Source organism: Sus scrofa, chromosome 6 (assembly GCF_000003025.6).
Source record: "Sus scrofa isolate TJ Tabasco breed Duroc chromosome 6, Sscrofa11.1, whole genome shotgun sequence".
Taxonomy (NCBI): domain Eukaryota; kingdom Metazoa; phylum Chordata; class Mammalia; order Artiodactyla; family Suidae; genus Sus; species Sus scrofa.
Window position 1 is genome coordinate 18,096,875 of NC_010448.4, and position 17,573 is coordinate 18,114,447.

Sequence of the window (17,573 nt, forward strand, 5' to 3'; positions counted from 1 at the left end):
CTCACATTATAGTGCAGTGGGTTAAGAATCTTACTGCAGCAGACTCAGGTTGCTGTGGAGAAGCGGGTTCAATCCCCAGCCCAGTGCAGTGGGTAAAAAGATCTGGTGTTGCTCCAGTGGCAGCACAGGTCACAGCTACAGCTCAGATTCAGTCCCTGGCCTGGGAATGTCCATATGACAGGGTGTGGCCGTAACATTTTTTAAAAATACACAAAAAACGTCAACTAAAACATTTTGCTATGTCTCTTCTACTGAGTGAATATTGTGTAAAACAGGAAAAATCCCAGAAATTTCCACAATTGGCTTCTTCACCACAGCTCCACCTAAGAGACCTGTCTTTTGAGATCATTGCCTTCAAGGTAGAAGGAAAATTATACTGATGACTGAACAAAAGACTAGTTCCCAGAATACCTAAATGTCTCTTTGAATCACTAAGCAAAAGACAAATAGCCCAAGAGGAAAAAAAATGGGCAAAAGACTTGAAGAGATAAGTCGTGAAGAAACCCAAATGGTCTGCAAACTTGCCAAGATGCTGAGACCATTAATAATCAGAGAAACGCCATGTTCAATGACACTGAGATATAATCACACGCTCAAGAGACTGGCTCTCCAAAGTCTAACACTTCCAGGATATGCATTGTTGGCGCGAGTGTAAATTGGTTTGACCGCCTGAGCAAACAGTTTGTCACTGTGTAGAAAAGTAGGCAAAACTAACAAGACATCATGCAGCGGGAGGTGCACACGTGGTAAAAGAGAAATGAGAGCAGAGGATGAGGATCCCAAAAGCAGGGCGGTGGCTCCCTTTAGACGGCAGAGGAAAGGGGTCAGGAAGGACTGGACGGGGCCCGTCCACACTCTCAAGGATCTGCTCCTTCATCAGCCTTTCAAACTGGGCTTAAACATTTCATACATGCGTCTGTAGGTAGGATGTCTCTCTCTCTCTCTCTCTCTCTCTCTCTCTCTCATACACACACACACACATACACACACACAGAGGCTTCCCAGGAAGTTCTGTTCACACACACACACACACACACACACACACACACACACACAGAGGCTTCCCAGGAAGTTAGTTCTGTGCACATGAAGGGCCTGACCCCCATCGTCAGCCCCAAGACTCGGGGTCCTGCTGGGTGCTGAGCTCCTCGTGAAGGGTCACACCTGGAAGAGCGCCCTCCATGACGGAGCCCCTGAAGACCTCCTGGGTGAACTCGGGCTTGTTGTCGTTCTGATCGGTCACGGTGATCACAATCTCCATGGGCTCCTCGATGGCTTGCCCGTTGGAAGACACGGCATGAGAGTAGAGCTGCAAGGGCCGGGCGAGCGTTACTTGGGAGGAAGAGAGGGGCGACGCAGTCCCACCGGAGCAGAGTGGGCCCCACCCGGCCCCACTTTCACACACTCAAGGATGGACCCCCCAGCACAGAGCTTCTCACACACGCGCTGCTGCTTCAGTGATCACGGCGTGTGAAGTCCTGGGGCTGGAAAACACCTCTGCAACGTCAGAGCCCCCAGGTCCCCCACCAGGGCTGGGGGGCCGGGCCCGGGGGTAAAGGTGGACAGCTAAAACACTCTGACGAGTTCCTGCAGGGTCAGAGTTGCTCTGGCCACTCCAGTCTCGTGTTCCCTCAGATTTTTCTGCATTTGGCATGAATGCAATTCCCCCAGTTTCCCTAGGCTCCCAGCATCATCACCAGCCTCTTCCTTTGTGTCAGGGACTTTTAGTCCCAGGAACAGGTTGACATCTAGGGTCCGAGTTCAAGCCTGATGCCTCAGGACTCTCCCCCTTTATTCCTAACAGGGAAAACATAAAGAGCCCCCCATTTTTCCAGGTTCTCCTGCCATTTCTCCTTATCAACAGGTCTAAGGGTATCAAATGCAGCTCCTCCAATGTTCAGAGCATGCAGGCATTCAACATGAGTTGACTGAAAAAATGTTGGAAGGATGTGACCCCACCATTAACAAGCTTTTAAGAAACACTCACAATGTACTTGGCAATGGCTTCTCTATCCAGAGGCTCCGTCACCTTTAGCCACCCTGTTTCTCTTTCAATCATAAACACACCGACGGGAGGTGTGTCGGCTCCTTGACCAGTGATGCTGTAGAAAACCTTGGTTTCTTTTTCTCTGTTAGATTTGATCTGAAGACAAAACAGAGAGAAACAGAGTGATCAAGGAAGGATCCAGGATCCTGACATTGGTTCTTTTCTCTTTAATCTCCTGGGTTCTTCTCTGCCAAATTCCTCCCCAAGAAATAGAGAACTTCCTTCTGTACCTGAACCAGATCCTTAGGAAACGGGCCTTTCTCATTTTCTGGGCAGCTGATGGGAGGGATAACCCAGTCTCTTTTCTGTCTTCTGAGACCATGGTGGGAGCTGGGAAACGTGAGCACTTCTGTGTGGGCGCCAGAGGGAGAGTCCTAGCAGGAAAGAAGATGAAGAACAAAACGAGATAATTCAGGAGAGAGGATACCGGCCAAACAGCCCCACCTAGCCAGCTAGCACCTCCCGTCTTGGAGGGCAGAACACGTTTTCAATTTAATAACCAAACAAAGAGCCGAAACAAAACCCAATGAACCTCTGTGCCATATAATAAAGACGGTTTCCTCTTCTGATCCTTCTTAGTGTCCAGAGTTCAAGTAATCATTACACACACACACGATGATAGGTTTGAGGGCTTGACATTATTTTACACGTTACTTCAAGCCTAAGTAGCACACCTGTCATTTTTAATAGCACATGATACGCCCCTGATTTAAAATCAGAGCTTGTTAAACAATTAGATATTCAGGTGTTTTAATTTTCTTTTCTGTTTTCCCTAGCGATACAGGTCTCCAAAGTGGAGCTGGCCTAAATGAGTAAATTTTGGGAATTAGTACTAAGAACGACATTGCAGATCAATACTAATCCCTTAATCCCACTGTGTTATTACATCCGAAGGGTTTCCATTTGTTCTAACAGAAGCTGTCGGGATGGGATTCAAAGACGCCCTTTGAGACTTGTATTGACCGGTTTTCTTGGGCGATAAAGATAACTTTATGCACACACAGAGAAATAGGATAGCTAAAGATGGAAGGAAAAGATCTTGCGAACGGCTGAAGTGTCTTCAAGTGATGGCGGTGACACGGCAAAGGTTGTCAAGGTCAATTCCAGCTCCCAGCCTCCAAACACTCACTCATCACTCTGCCAAGTATGAGTCAAGCCCTACCTCCTGGCTTTTAAACTTGTGACTCAAAACACACCAGACAGACAGGAGATGTGACCAGATACCATCACAAAATCCTTCCCAATCCTGCATTCCTGTGCAAAGTCACGCCCACACCCCTAATGCACACCCCTTCCGTTCACCTCCTAGAGAAGCAGCCCCGCCCTGGCCCGGGGCAGGCTCTGGAGCCAGGCTGCCTGGCCTTGGATCCTCACTGGGACACCTCCCCTCCTGGCAGATTACTTCTCTGTCCCACACTTTCCTAATGTCTAACATGAGGATTCTATTAGTACGGCCTCACAGGGTCCTTGGTAGGATGCAAGGTGTTCCTTGCAAGGTGACAGCATTGCAGGAAAGCACTGAGAGCAGAGCCTGAAAGCTAGTGAGTCTTCAGTAAATGCTCATGATGCAGACGGTGGTCAGACTGGTTGGAAAAGACTGAGTTATGGTTTTAATGATGTGGAATTTGGGATGTGACCTGAACACAGAACACACATTAATCTGATCCTCCACACTGTATCCTATGACCCCAAATGATCATCTTGCAGGGCTGGGGATGAACGAATGCAAACCCCTTTGCTGCACTGAAGGGGGAGAGAAAGAGCGCACGTCGCCGACATCGGGACCGTGGATTATTTTCAGAGAATGACCATGATGATGAACACTGGGCGGGCAAAACACACACCTTCATGGGTGAAATGAAAGGGAATTGTGCCTCACACACTGAACATGGAATCCAGCCCTCAGAAAAAAGGGGACACCAGAAAAAACCATCCAGCTATAAGAGAAAGAGCTGGAAAGCTAGGTCCATTTTTATTTTTCCCCAGCTTTCTTGAGGTCGAACTGACAAAACCATTTGTATTTAAGGTGTACAATGTAAACTATTCATACATGAATTAAAAGAGAGGTAAGATTGTCACTCCCTCTCAAGTAGGGCCACCTGGCACAAAGGCCCCTGAACTAGGGACAAACCTAAGTAAACCTCAAACCAGCTGAGGCAGAGTTGCTTGCCACCTACCACTCAGTAGCCACTCCTATTTAAAAACAAAAATCTCTTGGCCTTTGCCTCTTGGTGCAGTGGTTAACGAATCCGACGAGGAACCATGAGGATGGGGGTTCAATCCCTGGCCTCACTTAGTGGGTTAAGGATTCAGCGTTGCTGTGAGCTGCGGTGTAGGTCACAGATGCAGCTCGGATCCCACGTTGTTGTGGTTGTGGGGTAGACCAGCATCTACAGCTCCGATTAGACCCCTAGGCTGGGAACCTACATATGAGGCCGGAGCGGCCTTAGAAAAGACCAAAAAAACAAAAAAAAAACCTCTCTGTGTCTTCATGTCTCTCTCCATATATATGTATTTTATATTCAACAACATACCCAAGTAAACCTACATTTCCTATACTACATTTGTAGCTACATGAGACCATGAAGTCAAGTCCTAATTAATGAAATGTAAGAAGAAATAACGCTTCAAAATTCCACAAAGCTTTCTTTAAAAGGTGGACAAACAAGTGATACACTTTTGGGCTTTCTCCCTTCCTCCTTCCTACCACCCAGAGCAAAGCTGTGACGACAGGAGCTCCAGCAGCCCTCTTGGATCATCCTCACTTTTCTAGTCTGTCCAGCCTTGAGGATGGAAGCCATACGTGGAGGATGACAGAACAGAAAGCAAAGAACGAACCTAGGCTCCTGGGAACTGTAAGAGTCTCCGTTTTGGCCACAACTTTCCAGTGAACTGCCTTAACTTGAAAGAGAACACTCTATTCCTGCTTTTCTACAAAATGTATTTGAACCTAATCTGTGCTTTTGTGTAATTTGTGGTTCATTTTTGTTTTTGTTTTGTCGCCCAGTGGCATATGGAATTTCCAGGCCAGGGATCAGATCGAAGCTGCAGTTACAACCTACTCCACAGCTGCACCAATGCCAGATCCTTAACTTGCAGTGCCAGGCCAGGGATTGAACCCCCATCCCAGCATTCCAAAGATGCTGCCGACCTACTGTGCCACAGCAGGAACTCCTGTGCTTTTCTGTAATATGGATGTGAACCTAATCATGAAGGCAGATGGCAAAGTCAACTTTGTTAATGTCTTTGGATCCTAAGAGGCTTCCGCACAGATGTCCGGCAAGAATTTACCAGGCCGGACTTACATGAATGATGGAATCAATTAGAGACTTCAGGCAAGAAGCTAAGTTATTTTTAGTTCTAAATTCCTCACTTTTCTAGTCTGTCCAATTACACCAGGGAGAAAAATCAGATCTATCACAACTATTAAATTCCTAGAACCTCAGCAAGTCTTCAGGGAGAAAAACAGGAGCCAGCCTGAAAGGCCTTGGCACTTACAACACATCCACACTCCCAAGGTAACAGCAGGATACAACTAAAATGTTCCCCCAGAGACACATTTCGGTAGAAGGCATCGTGGGAGCAGTTTAGAAACAGGCAAAGGCATATGGTTCTGGAGAACGACTTCCAGAAGCATTCTTGCCAAGAACCCGGGCAGACATGCATCGTTTCATTTGTGGCCAAGTCACCCATCTGTCCACTCAGGATATACTGGGCTCCTGGTATGTGCCAGACCCAAGGGCCAGACACTGCAACTACAACGGGGAAGGATTCCGTGGAGATTATTGTCCAGTCAGGCAAGGGCTTCCCCCTGATTCTTCCCCTTCTTTGCCAAGGCTCTCTCCACCAGAAACGCGAAGAGCAAAATGACCAGAGAACTGACCCCGTGTTTAGTCTTCCTGCAGGAAGGGAACGGAACAGCAGCTAACGATTACGGCCTACTTAGCGTACGCCTATCACAGCTCCAGCACTTCACGCACACATAGTAATTCATGAAGTCATTGTGCTCTCCACTTTACAGATGAGGAAATTCAAGCACAGACTGATTAAGTAACTCCCCCAAGTGGACTCAAATAGGAAACAGAAAGGCTGGGGATCCGATTCCAGGCAGAAGCCATGCCCTGACCACTGATTCTACGCTATGTGCAGAAATGAAGGTAGTTTATCTTGCCATCCACCCAACAACAAAATCCCCAGCAAGAATTAGTTTGGTTAAGCCAATGGTTCTCAACCCTGGGCTCTTCTGCCCTGCTCCCCTGCCTCCAGGGGGCATTGGCAGTATATAGAGACAATTTTGGTTGTCACAGTGCTACCAGAATCTGGTGGGTTAAGACCAGGGATGCAGCCAAACATCACATAGTGCACAGGATACCCCCACGGCAAGAAATTACCTGGCCCCAAATTGTGAGAGTGGCGCCAAGGCAGAGAAACCCGGAGTCAGCGGCGGACTGAAATCATAGTCAACTTCCAAGAAACACTGCAGCGTACCTGATGGCGGTGGTGGTGATGGTGGTGTGCGGCCGCCTTCAGTGTCACCTTGGTGGACAGCTTCCTGCGGGTGGAGTCCCAGGCGTGGATGAGAAAACTAATCTCCGGGTTATGAAGCTGAAATGGCCGTTTGACTGTAACCACACCGTCGGTGCCCACTTTGAATCGGGTGTCATCAGAAACATAGACCGTCCTTGGCAGACCGGTGCATCCTTCAAAACTCACTGCAGGGCATAAATCACAGTGATGAGGACACCAGGGAGATGAAAGAGCACGCCGTCTCTAAAAATCAAACGTCATTCACCCACCAGAAGCCCAACTCACACAAAAAGAGCACGGTAAAAATAAACCATAATCTGGTGGCAGAAGAGCAAAGAGAGCAAAGGAGTTGATGCATCATTATGTTCGTCACAATTATAGGATGACTTAAATTGTGGTCTATTTTTTTCTCATCTGCTCTGAGGGTGAAAACAGTGATGTGCTTAAAAAGTTACCTCTTCTTTTCAATAACCGAAAAGAGCCTCTCCTTCAGATGGCTCTTGACGAGGGAAAAATAACTGAGACAGAGTATCTATTGAGACCAAAAGTTAGAGAGAGAGGCACAGTGAGATGCTGTGGATTAGGCTGCACGGCTCAATAAGCAGCCTACATTTCAATAAGCAGTGACAGGTAATGAGAGGGAGCCAGCACACAGGACAGTTAGGAGTAGGGACGCAGGCGAATTTCTTCAACTCTTTGAGCCTCAGTTTCCTCAAGATGGAGGTAACTGTAGTGCTCACCCCTCTGCCCCCAAATATGCTCTTATTTTCTCTGGCCAGGGTGGGGTTCAAGTCCCAGCTGTGTTTCTTAGCTCTGTGAACCTGTGCATGTCCTCTAACCTCTCTGTGCCTCAGGCTACCCATCTGCAGAATGGAGGCATTGACAGCAATTACCTACTAAGGTTGGTTGTTTTAAGAGATATAGTACAGGGCCTGGCACATAATAAATACTATTAAAAAAAAAATTGGGGAGTTCCCATCGTGACACAGTGGTTAACGAATCCAACTAGGAACCATGGGGTTGCAGGTTCAGTCCCTGGCCTTGCTCAGTGGGTTGAGGATCCGGCGTTGCCGTGAGCTATGGTATAGGTTGTAGACGTGTCTAGGATCTGACATTACTGTGGCTGTGGCATAGGCCGGTGGCTGTAGCTCCAATTCGACCCCTAGCCTGGGAACCTCCATATGCCATGGGTGCAGACCTAAAAAGCAAAAAAAAAAAAAAAAAAAAAAAATTAAAACTTTAAAAATATATTAATACCCATTTCTGGAGAATCTAGTGAAAAATGCCTGCACTTAACATCAGAGTCCCAAAGGACTCATTCTACAGGTTCCCATCATACTATTTGTCAGAAACTGCTGGTCCCTAAGAACAAAACTATGAACAGGATAGACAAGGCACCTTGCTCTCACTGAGCTTATACTATTGTGGAGATGGATATATAATAAAACCAAAGATCTCAGATGACATATAGGAAGATACAGAGAGATATATAGGAATTAAATAGGGTGACACAAGAGTGACAGGGTTAGAGGTATAGGGAAGGTGTAAATTATACTAGATGGTGAGGGCTGGTCTCTGAAGTTGGAGGTGTCTGAGCTGAGACCTGTAGGAGCCAATCTTGAGAAAAACTGGCTCAAGAGCCTTCCAGACAGAGGGAACAATCAATAAAACAGTTCTTTCTGGGAAACTCAAATTAGCCTGTTCTCCTCCCTTTCAATAACTGCTTCTCATTCCTCCAGTGGGATTTCGACTTTGTCCAAATGACCTTTTATTTAAAAGTTCCTAGAATTCCTGCTGTGGTGCAACAGGTCAGCAGCATCTCTGGAGCCATGGAATACAAGTTCAATCCCTGGCCCAGCACAGTGGGTTAAGGATCTTGCGTTGCCACTGCTGTGGTGTGGATTGCAACTGCAGCTTGGATCTGATCCCTGGCCCAGGAACTCCATGTGCCACAGGGCAGTCAAAAAAGAAAAGAAAATATTCCTGCATTTGTGCCTGTTTTACACAACTAGACACCTCTACATGCAGAATCCTGAAGTCTGTTTAGATGTCTGGATTGCAGTTTTCATTTCTTCCACTAGGGGTCACCCTTGCAAACTTTTCTGAAACCACCAGCCCCACCCTTGCCAGAGAAAACAAGGCCATGTTTGGGCAGCGGGAGGGCTTATCCCCACTTTGAAGTTGAAGAAACTGAGATTCAGAGAGGTTAAGAAATTTGCCCCAGTGAACAGTAGAGCTGGGAATGGCCCTTAACATGAGTAACTTAGTCTCATGGTTGACTCCCCAACCCTGAGAAAGTCTATTACGGCCCTGGATCTTTTTACTTTTTGTTTTTCTTTTTTTTTTTTCTTTTTAGTGCTGCACTTGCGGCGTATGTTCGAAGTTCCCAGGCTGGGGGTTGAATTGGAGCTGTAGCTGCTGGCCTACGCCACAGCCACAGCAATGCAGGATCCAAGCAGCGTCTGCGACCTACACAACAACACTGGACTTTAACCCACTGAGCAAGGCCAGGGATCAAACCCACATCTTCATGGATACTAGTCAGGTTCTTAATCCGATGAGCCACAAGGAAAATCCAGGGCCCTGGATATTTTTAAAGGATGATTTTGCCTCCTAGGTGGTATCCAAGGATGGTAGAAATCTGAGGCCACCTCATGAAGCAGCTAGGACCCTGCTACCCGGCAAATAAACTGAGCAGCCAAAGCAGTAAGAGTTAGTTCACTGGGAAAGAGCTGAGTCCTTTGACTAATCGGTCGCTGCCTCAACCCTTGCCTGTCTGTAAAATACAAACAAACAACACAACATTGAAAATAATGCCCCCACCTCTACCCTCACCATTTAGCCAGTTCTACAATCCACTTCTACAACTTGAAGGGGTGGGATTGGGTGACAGAGGAAGGCTTGCTTTAACAATGACTTTGTTTTCTGACTGGATTATAAACGCATAAACCCAGATTCTGCCATGTTCTAGCTGAGTGGCCTTTGGCAAAATGGTTCACCTCTCTGGGGCTCATTTTTCTCTACTGGAACCTGAGGGACACCGTCAATGACGGAGCCTCCCTCTTCAGGGTTGTGTGAGGAGGGACCAAGACAGTGAATACAACCACATTTTGAAAGCGAAAGAGCAATCAAGTAGAGCAGGTAATGGTTATTTCTACGCCTTTGGGTAGACAAGCTAGAGAATAAGTAATTGCTAAAGGAACAGAAGCACCAAAAAATGACAACAGAAGCAAGAAGAAACACAAAATACCATCCTTTATGAATCTTTTTTTCAGACTAGCAAAACAAAATGGTTTTTCAATAACCTCCCCCCAAGCCCACCCCAGCAGAAGGAATGGGGCCACCAGACTGTGTCTGGAGGCTTGACGTATAAGCAGGGAACAAGAGCTGCCCTCATTTTTCACGCTGAATTCCTTTCCCCAGCCGGCCCAAATCTGGGCAGTGAAAGTTGGGACAAGCATGATTGGACTTGCCAAGGGTGGCGGCCTGAAAACATGAAAATGGTTTTGCAAATAACTTAATGCAAGGCTCTTAACCTGCTTTGGAGCATCTCTTAGTTCTTAGTGGTGACTAAGCCCCACCCTCTGAGAAGTGACAGAAGGGTGCGAGACAGGCAGCCCTAACCCGAATTTCCAGCTGCTCGTTAAGACCCATTAGCCCTTCTGTGCCACCTGATCCTCTGGGCTGATAAACCAGAAATTATAGGAAAGAAGGCTCTGAGAAGCCTGCCTCCACCCTGGCCAGAGCTGGGTGGCATCTCAGAGCCAAAGGGAACACTGTGCCAGCCTGTGGGAGGAAGCAAGGAGGGCAGCCTGTAGAAAGTGGAGGATCGGTGCAGGGGGACTGGGTATATTTGTACATTTCTACAACAGAAAGTTATACCAGCAAGGGACGAAGTATTCTTTAAGTCAGCACGTCCTCCTTTCCTGAGCCGGTTATTTGGTCACTTGGTTTAGAAACCTAATCCCAGTGACAAGAGCTAAGAACCCAATGGCCACCTCTAAACAGGAATATCTTTTCACCACAACAACATGATCGTCACCACCATCAAAAAAATATGAATATGGGAGTTCCTGTCATGGCACCGTAGTTAACGAATCCGACTAGGAACCATGGGGTTGCGGGTTCGATCCCTGGCCTTGCTCAGTGGGTTAAGGATCCGGCATTGCTGTGAGCTGTGGTGTAGGTTGCAGACGCAGCTCGGATCCTGCGTTGCTGTGGCTCTGGTGTAGGCTGGCAGCTACAGCTCCGATTAGACCCCTAGCCTGGGAACCCACATATGGAGCAGCCCAAGAAATGGCAAAAATACAAAAAAAAAAAAAAATACAGATTCAACTAATAGCTTGAACTACTCTTTATTCACTATGTTCTTTCTTTTTTTCTTTCTTTCTTCCTTCCTTCCTTCATTTCTTTTGGTCTTGTTTTACCTTTTTTAGGGCCGCACCCAAGGCACATGGAGGTTCCCAGGCTAGGGGTCTAATCGGGAGCTGTAGCTGTCGACATATACCACAGCCACAGCAACACCAGATCTGAGCCACGCCTACGACCTACACCACAGCTCACGGCAACCCTGGACCCTTAACCCACTGAGCGAGGCCAGGGATCGAACACATAACCTCACGGATCCTAGTCAGATTCATTTCTGCTGCACCATGACGGGCACTTCCGAATGACTTTTTAAAATGACAAAAATAAGAATGACTTAAAAAATATCTTTAACATTTTGTGACTTTTTTTTTTCCTTTTTTTGGTCTTTTGTCTTCTTAGGGCCACACCTGCAGCATATGGAGGTTCCCACGATAGGGGTCCAATCAGAGCTGTAGCTACCAGCCTACACCACAGCACAGCCACGCGGATCCAAGCCACATCTGCGACTGAAACCATAGCTCACAGCAACACCAGATTCTTTAACCAACTGAGCGAGGCCAGAGATTGAACCTGAGTCCTTGTGGATGCTAGTTGGGTTCGTTAACCACTGAGCCACGAAGGGAACTCCAACATATTGTGACTCTTGTGTGTTGTTATTCATCCTACAACTGCCCCCTTTTCTTGGGTATTCAGCAGAAATGGTAGCTTTAATCACCCTGGAAGAGGTGACTGAAGTTCAAATAAAAAGTAAACGCAAGTTCACGAAAAGCTTTTGATCCCGAGGCAGGGCTCTGAGCACTCAGCAACATTCTTTGCCTGGAATTGCGGTTGTGCTCGGGAACAGTCCTGCTTCTCCCACCCCCGCCCCGTCACTGGAATGCGAGTGGGTAGGAGCAAGCGGTCTCAAAGGCCTCTATATACTTCTGGGAGATGTTGAGATTTAAGGACCGGCAGCCTGCTACCCAAGCCGGTCACCAGAGCTGAGTCATTTGCTAACTAGAGGGATAACCCAATCTCTTAGAAGCAACTATTTGCAAGCAGTGCTTCCCCAGCTCCACACACAAAGGCATGCGCTAGGGACTGTCTCCCCCTCAGAATGCATTTCCTGCAGCTAACACCACAGAACCCTGCATTTACCTTTATTTCAAAGACGTCTGGAATTCAGAGTGAGTCAGGAAGAGAAAAACCACACACACAAACTCAAGGGCAAGATCAGAGAGGCTTCTGAAGCTCCCAGGGGTCACGCTGCATTGTGTACCCCCAAACCAAGGGGTCCAGTTTCTCACTTAAATATTCAAGATCAAAGATAAGAAGTCCACCTGGATGGACGAAAGGAACCCTAGGGAGACAGACATCTGTCATCTAGCTGGGCAAGAGCTCCTTTCTGCCAGCGAGAAGCAGTGTTTCTAACTCCAACCACAAAGCCATAATTCTCCATGGATACGGCTACCGAGGAAATTTCTATGTTCCACTTTCTTTGATGGCACTGTGTGATTCTGGAACATCTTTTGTGATGGGATGGGTGTCCACAAAATGACTAAACATTCCAGGTTTACTGGGCACCCCTGCTCAGCAGAAAAGGTAATTTTACGTTTACAAAATGGGAGGGGAGTTCCTACTGCGGCACAATGGGTTAAGAATCCATCTGCAGTGGCTCAGCTCAGGTTGCTGGGGAGGTGCAGATGCCACCCCCAGCCTGGTGCAGTGGGTTAAGGATTTGGCATTGCTGCAGCTGTGACGTAGGTCACAGCCAAGGCTTGGATTCACTTCCTGGCCCGTAAACTTCCACATGTTGTAGGTACAGCCACCGAAAAATAAAAATAAAAAAGTTTTAAAAGTGAGGATTTCCCGTTGTAGTGCAGTAGAAACGAATCCGACTAGGAACCATGAGGTGGTGGGTTCAATCCCTGGCCTCCCTCAGTGGGTTAAGGATCTGGCGTTGCCAGGAGCTGTAGTGTAGGTTGTAGAGGCAGCTTGGATCTGGCGTTGCTGTGGCTGTGGCATAGGCTGGCGGCTACAGGTTCGATTAGACCCCTAGCCTGGGAACCTCCATATGCCATGTGTGGCCCTAAAAAGACCGAAAAAAAAAAAAATTAAAAATGAGAGGGGAAGTTCCCTGGTGGTCTAGAAGTTAAGGATGCAGCCATGCTTTCAGTTCAGCCCCTGGCCTGGGGCCTTTTGCATGCTGTGGGTGCAGCCAAAAAAAAGGCAGGAAAAGGATGATGAGGACTTCAGGGAGTCCACACTCATGGGAGGCGAGAAGATCCGAGTTGTATCAGGAAGTCTATCTTTTTAGCCCTGATAAGTCCCCAATTATATGTGTCCATTTGTACCTGAGAACTATGGACAAAACGCAACCCCAATAGCCCGACTTAATACAGCAGCCCTGCTTATAAAGGAGGCATTGAAGGCTCTCAGTGAAGGGACGTTGCCAAGCCACACAGCTATGAAGTGGCAGCAGAGCCTGACACCCATCAGGACTTAACCAGCAGGCAGCCTGTCTCTTAGACTGATAAGCCATTTCCAACACTGGTTGCTACCTGAGTGGATACAGGGAAGCTGGTTCATACAAAAGAATGAGACAGGGAGAGAATAAACCAGGATAAAAACAGCCAAGTTTTGGAGTTCCCATCCTGGCTCAGTGGTTAACAAATTCAACTAGGAACCATGAGGTTGCAGGTTCGATCCCTGGCCTCACTCAGTGGGTTAAGGATCTGGCATTGCTGGGAGATGTGTAGGTCACATATGCGGCTCGGATCCTGCGTTGCTGTGGCTCTGGCGTAGGTTGGCAGCTACAGCTCCGATTAGACCCCTAGCCTGGGAACCTCCATATGCTGCAGGAGTGGCCCAAGAAATGGCAAAAAGACAAAAAAAAAAGAAAAAAAGCCAAATTTTCCCTCTCCATCTCCATCTTCCCCTTACACACACTCACTCCTTCTCTCCTTGGCGACACAGCAATTTGGAAATCTGGTTCTGGGGTCTCAGAAAAATGTAAGGACAGTCAGACAGCCAAGCGAAGGAGGAGTTTTAGACTTCAGATTCAAGAATGTTCCGCCTAAGGTCACCACATTACATAAGCAGAAAGAAGTCAGAGGTCCTCTGATCAGCCAGCTTAACTCCCAAACATTTTTCTGGGGAAGATAAGCAGCTTGGACTATCATGTTGCACAAGCAGAGCATGCAGGTGTGTCCACAGAGCCCGTGTGCTGTGCTCCTGGGGTGTCCTCTGCTGAGGCGCCAGCACTGGATCAAATCTCCCTTGTTGACAGGCGGCTCCCTCGGGATCCCAGGGGTGGGACGTGTATGATGCTTTCATGAGCTTATCAGGTTCTTTTGCCCAGTCTCTCAGCATGTCCTTGCCCAGAACAAATTATAAGTTGTCTCCACCTTCATTTAACTTACGCCCTAAAAACAGATGTCAACAAGGGTGCTGCCTGGGTAGGAAGCAAGGACCAGTGTCTCCCTGTGTTTCCAGCAATAGTGACTGGGGTGGAGAGGAGGCGTCAATGCAGAGAAAACGTGAGGCCTCAGGTTAAGGACAAATCAGCTCAGGCTCCTGCGAAGGGGAGCCCATGGGATAAAGGGGTGATCTGGATCTTTCCCCCTTGGTTTCAAGGTTCCTCGTGCCGCCTGGGTCCCTCCGGCAGTGAATGTTTGCTCCCGGGTCGTGCTTCTCTTGGGCTCACCCTGTCTGAGCCCTCAGACAGCAAACACCATGGGTGTTAAGCAGAAGCAGCCTAGTGAAACATGTCGTAAATGGAACTTCTACAGTCGGTTAAAAGCCAGTGCAAACACATTTATAGTTTCACATTTGTGTGACTGGGGTCAGACCAAGACAGGTTCAAATCCTAGGCTTCTTTCTTAAAGTGTCACTGTCAGCAGGTTACCTCGACCTCCCCAAGGGTCAGTCTGCTGTTCTGTGAAAGGCGACATCCTCATTTCCTTCAAGGATTCTTTCTTCAACAAATATTTACAGATCCCTGACTCGTTGCCAAGCATTATTCTAAGGCCTGGGAAATACAGCAGTGATGGGACAAGGTTCCTGCCCAGGTGGGGCTTACATTCCAATGGGATGAGATGATTAAAAAACAAATGATTCAGAAATTCCCATCATGGCACAGCGGAAACAAATCCAAATCCGACTAGGAACCATGAGGTGGTGGGTTCGATCCCTGCCCTTGCTCAGGGGGTTAAGGATCCAGTGTTGCCGCGAGCTGTGGTGGAGGTCATAGATGCGGCTCGAATCTGGCATTGCTGTGGCTGTGGCTCTGGCTGTGGCTGGCAGCTGTGACTCCTATTGGACCCCTAGCCTGGGAACCTCCATATGCCATGGGTATGGCCCTAAAGAGCTAAGAAAAACAAAAGAAAACAAACAAACAAAAAAACCAAATAAATTATTCAGTGTTAGGATAAAGTGTTAATAGAGAAAAAAAAGCAGCAGGGATGGAGGGGACAATTCCATAAAAAGTTTAGGGAAGGCCTTAAAAAGAGGTATTTACAGAGATGGTGCCACCTCTGGCAGCACGGTGTAGCAGGGGACGGCGCGCCAAGGCTGTGCAGGCACCGCACACCCTCTGCTGAGCCCCGTTCTGGTGCTGAAGACCCAGGCGTCAACACTGCAAGTAGTGCTCCCTGCCCTCCTGGGCTCACAGTCTAGTGGAATGAGAGTAACACCAGCATATGGGTCCCACATGGGACCTGTTCCTTCAGTCTAGAAGGGCCAGAGGGCTCCCCACTCCCTTGCCCCCTTGAGAGCAAGGCCAGAAGAAGGAAGAACTCGCTTTAGTTTTTATTTATTTATTTATTTTATTTTATTTTTAGGGCCACACCTGCATCATACGGAAGTTCCTGGGCTAGGGGTCAAATCAGAGCTGCAGCTGCCAGGCTACACCACAGCCACAGCAACACAGGATCCAAGCCTTGTCTGCGACCTACGCTGCAGCTTGAGGCAACGCTGGATCCTTAACCCACTGAGTGAGGCCAGGGATCAAACCCATGTCCTCATGAATACTAGTGAGGTTCTTAACCCACTGAGCCACAATGGGAACTCCAAGAATTCACTTTTAAACCCTCTGCCACTCCAGGCCTCTCTTAGGCAGTTCAGAATTGAGCCCTCTGATAAAACCGCACCCTGCTGAATCTCAACTGGTTTAATTCTGTCTCAATGGGACTCTGGTGGCTGAGCTGGAGAACCTGGGGCCGCTTCTCTGCTCAAGTCCAAGACCGAGGAGGATCTGGCTTCAGTCTTCCAAGGTGGACATGAGCTGCCAAGGAATCTCATCTCAATTCATCTAAAAAGGGAGGCGAGGGAGGAAGGCAGAGGCCTGCTGCAGAGGTGGACGGGGACCTGTTTGCCGTCACAGGGAGGGAAACTGGTTTGGTTTCATCAAAAGGAACAAGAAGCCTCTGACTTGCACACTAAATTGGAGGGGTTTTATTATCCCAGCTTCAGGCTGGGTGTTAAACACACAAACACTGGATCCAGCCAGCCCGAAGAAGAGACACGATAATTGATCATTCCCACTGGCTGAAACCCAGCAAGCATTCCTGTGGCCAGGTTGGGCAACTCCAGGAACTGTTTGCTTATTGATTAGAAAGAAAAGCCTCCTTCCCACACCACAGAATCTGCCCACTTTTCCTTTCTGTTGGGCTCCCCCAGGGTAGGGAGGGACCCACGTTCCGAATTCCAAAACAATTTGGAAAAACCTTCACCTCCAACTCCTGCCAACCCCTCACAGGAAGGGGCACAGACCTGGGATGGGGGACAGGGTCCAAGGTCCCTGTGCAGCAGGAGGGACTCTCCCGATCTTGGTGGACCACTTGTGAAATAAAGTACTTTGACCAAAATACCTCTAACCTCATTTCCATCAGGGTCTAGTATAATGTGTCCTGAGACTCTCCTGGGACACTTTTAAAAATATAAAAATAAACAGACCAGGCCTGGGCGCCATGCCCCAGGCTAACTGAATTAGATCTCCAAGGCTGGTAATGCCCAGGCCAAGGTATATTTCAAACCTTCCCCAGGCACTTGGAGCACCCAGGGGAGGGTGGAAAATGATCCTATACAAGAGGCGTAACAAGTTTACATTATTACAACCACGTAGAGAGACGGAAGCATCACTCTCTTTTATCAGTAAAGGCTCAGAGATATTAAATGGCTCTCCCAAGGTCACACAGCGATGAGTGGCAGGGCTAGGATTCAAGAGCATGTCTGTCTGGTCCCAAGACCTACAGTCTTAACCCCTGCACTGTTCTGCCGTCCACACCTGATCTCCTGGGTCTCCCTCCTCTGCAGGATATGAGCAGACGCAGTCATCTCCCTTTCATTTCCTCAGAGCTGTTGGATGATAACATGATGGGAAAAACACACACACCTCACATTCCTCAGGCACCTCTAAACAGGGTGTTTTATTACATCCTTTTTTTTTTTTTTTTGTCTTTTTGCCTTTTCTAGGGCCACTCCCGAGGCACATGGAGGTTCCCAGGCCAGGCGTCAAATCGGAGCTGCAGGTGCCGGCCTACGCCACAGCCACTGCAACATATATTCATTTTTTTTTTTTTCCTCCTAAATCTTAGTTTTTTGTCTTTTAATTTCAAAAGCAGTACCTTGTGTACATGCAAGGGGAAAAGTA

At 47.9% G+C, this 17,573-nt stretch overlaps 1 protein-coding gene across 1 annotated transcript in view; it reads right to left on the reverse strand.

The window, feature by feature from the left end:
* The window catches only part of CDH1 (cadherin 1), an 80,500-nt gene that overhangs the window by 21,388 nt on the left and 41,539 nt on the right, over positions 1–17,573 (reverse strand). Inside the window, 4 exon segments of the mRNA NM_001163060.1 lie at positions 1,165–1,309; positions 1,988–2,143; positions 2,278–2,421; positions 6,536–6,759. Of these exon segments, the coding sequence (NP_001156532.1) occupies positions 1,165–1,309; positions 1,988–2,143; positions 2,278–2,421; positions 6,536–6,759 (669 nt within the window).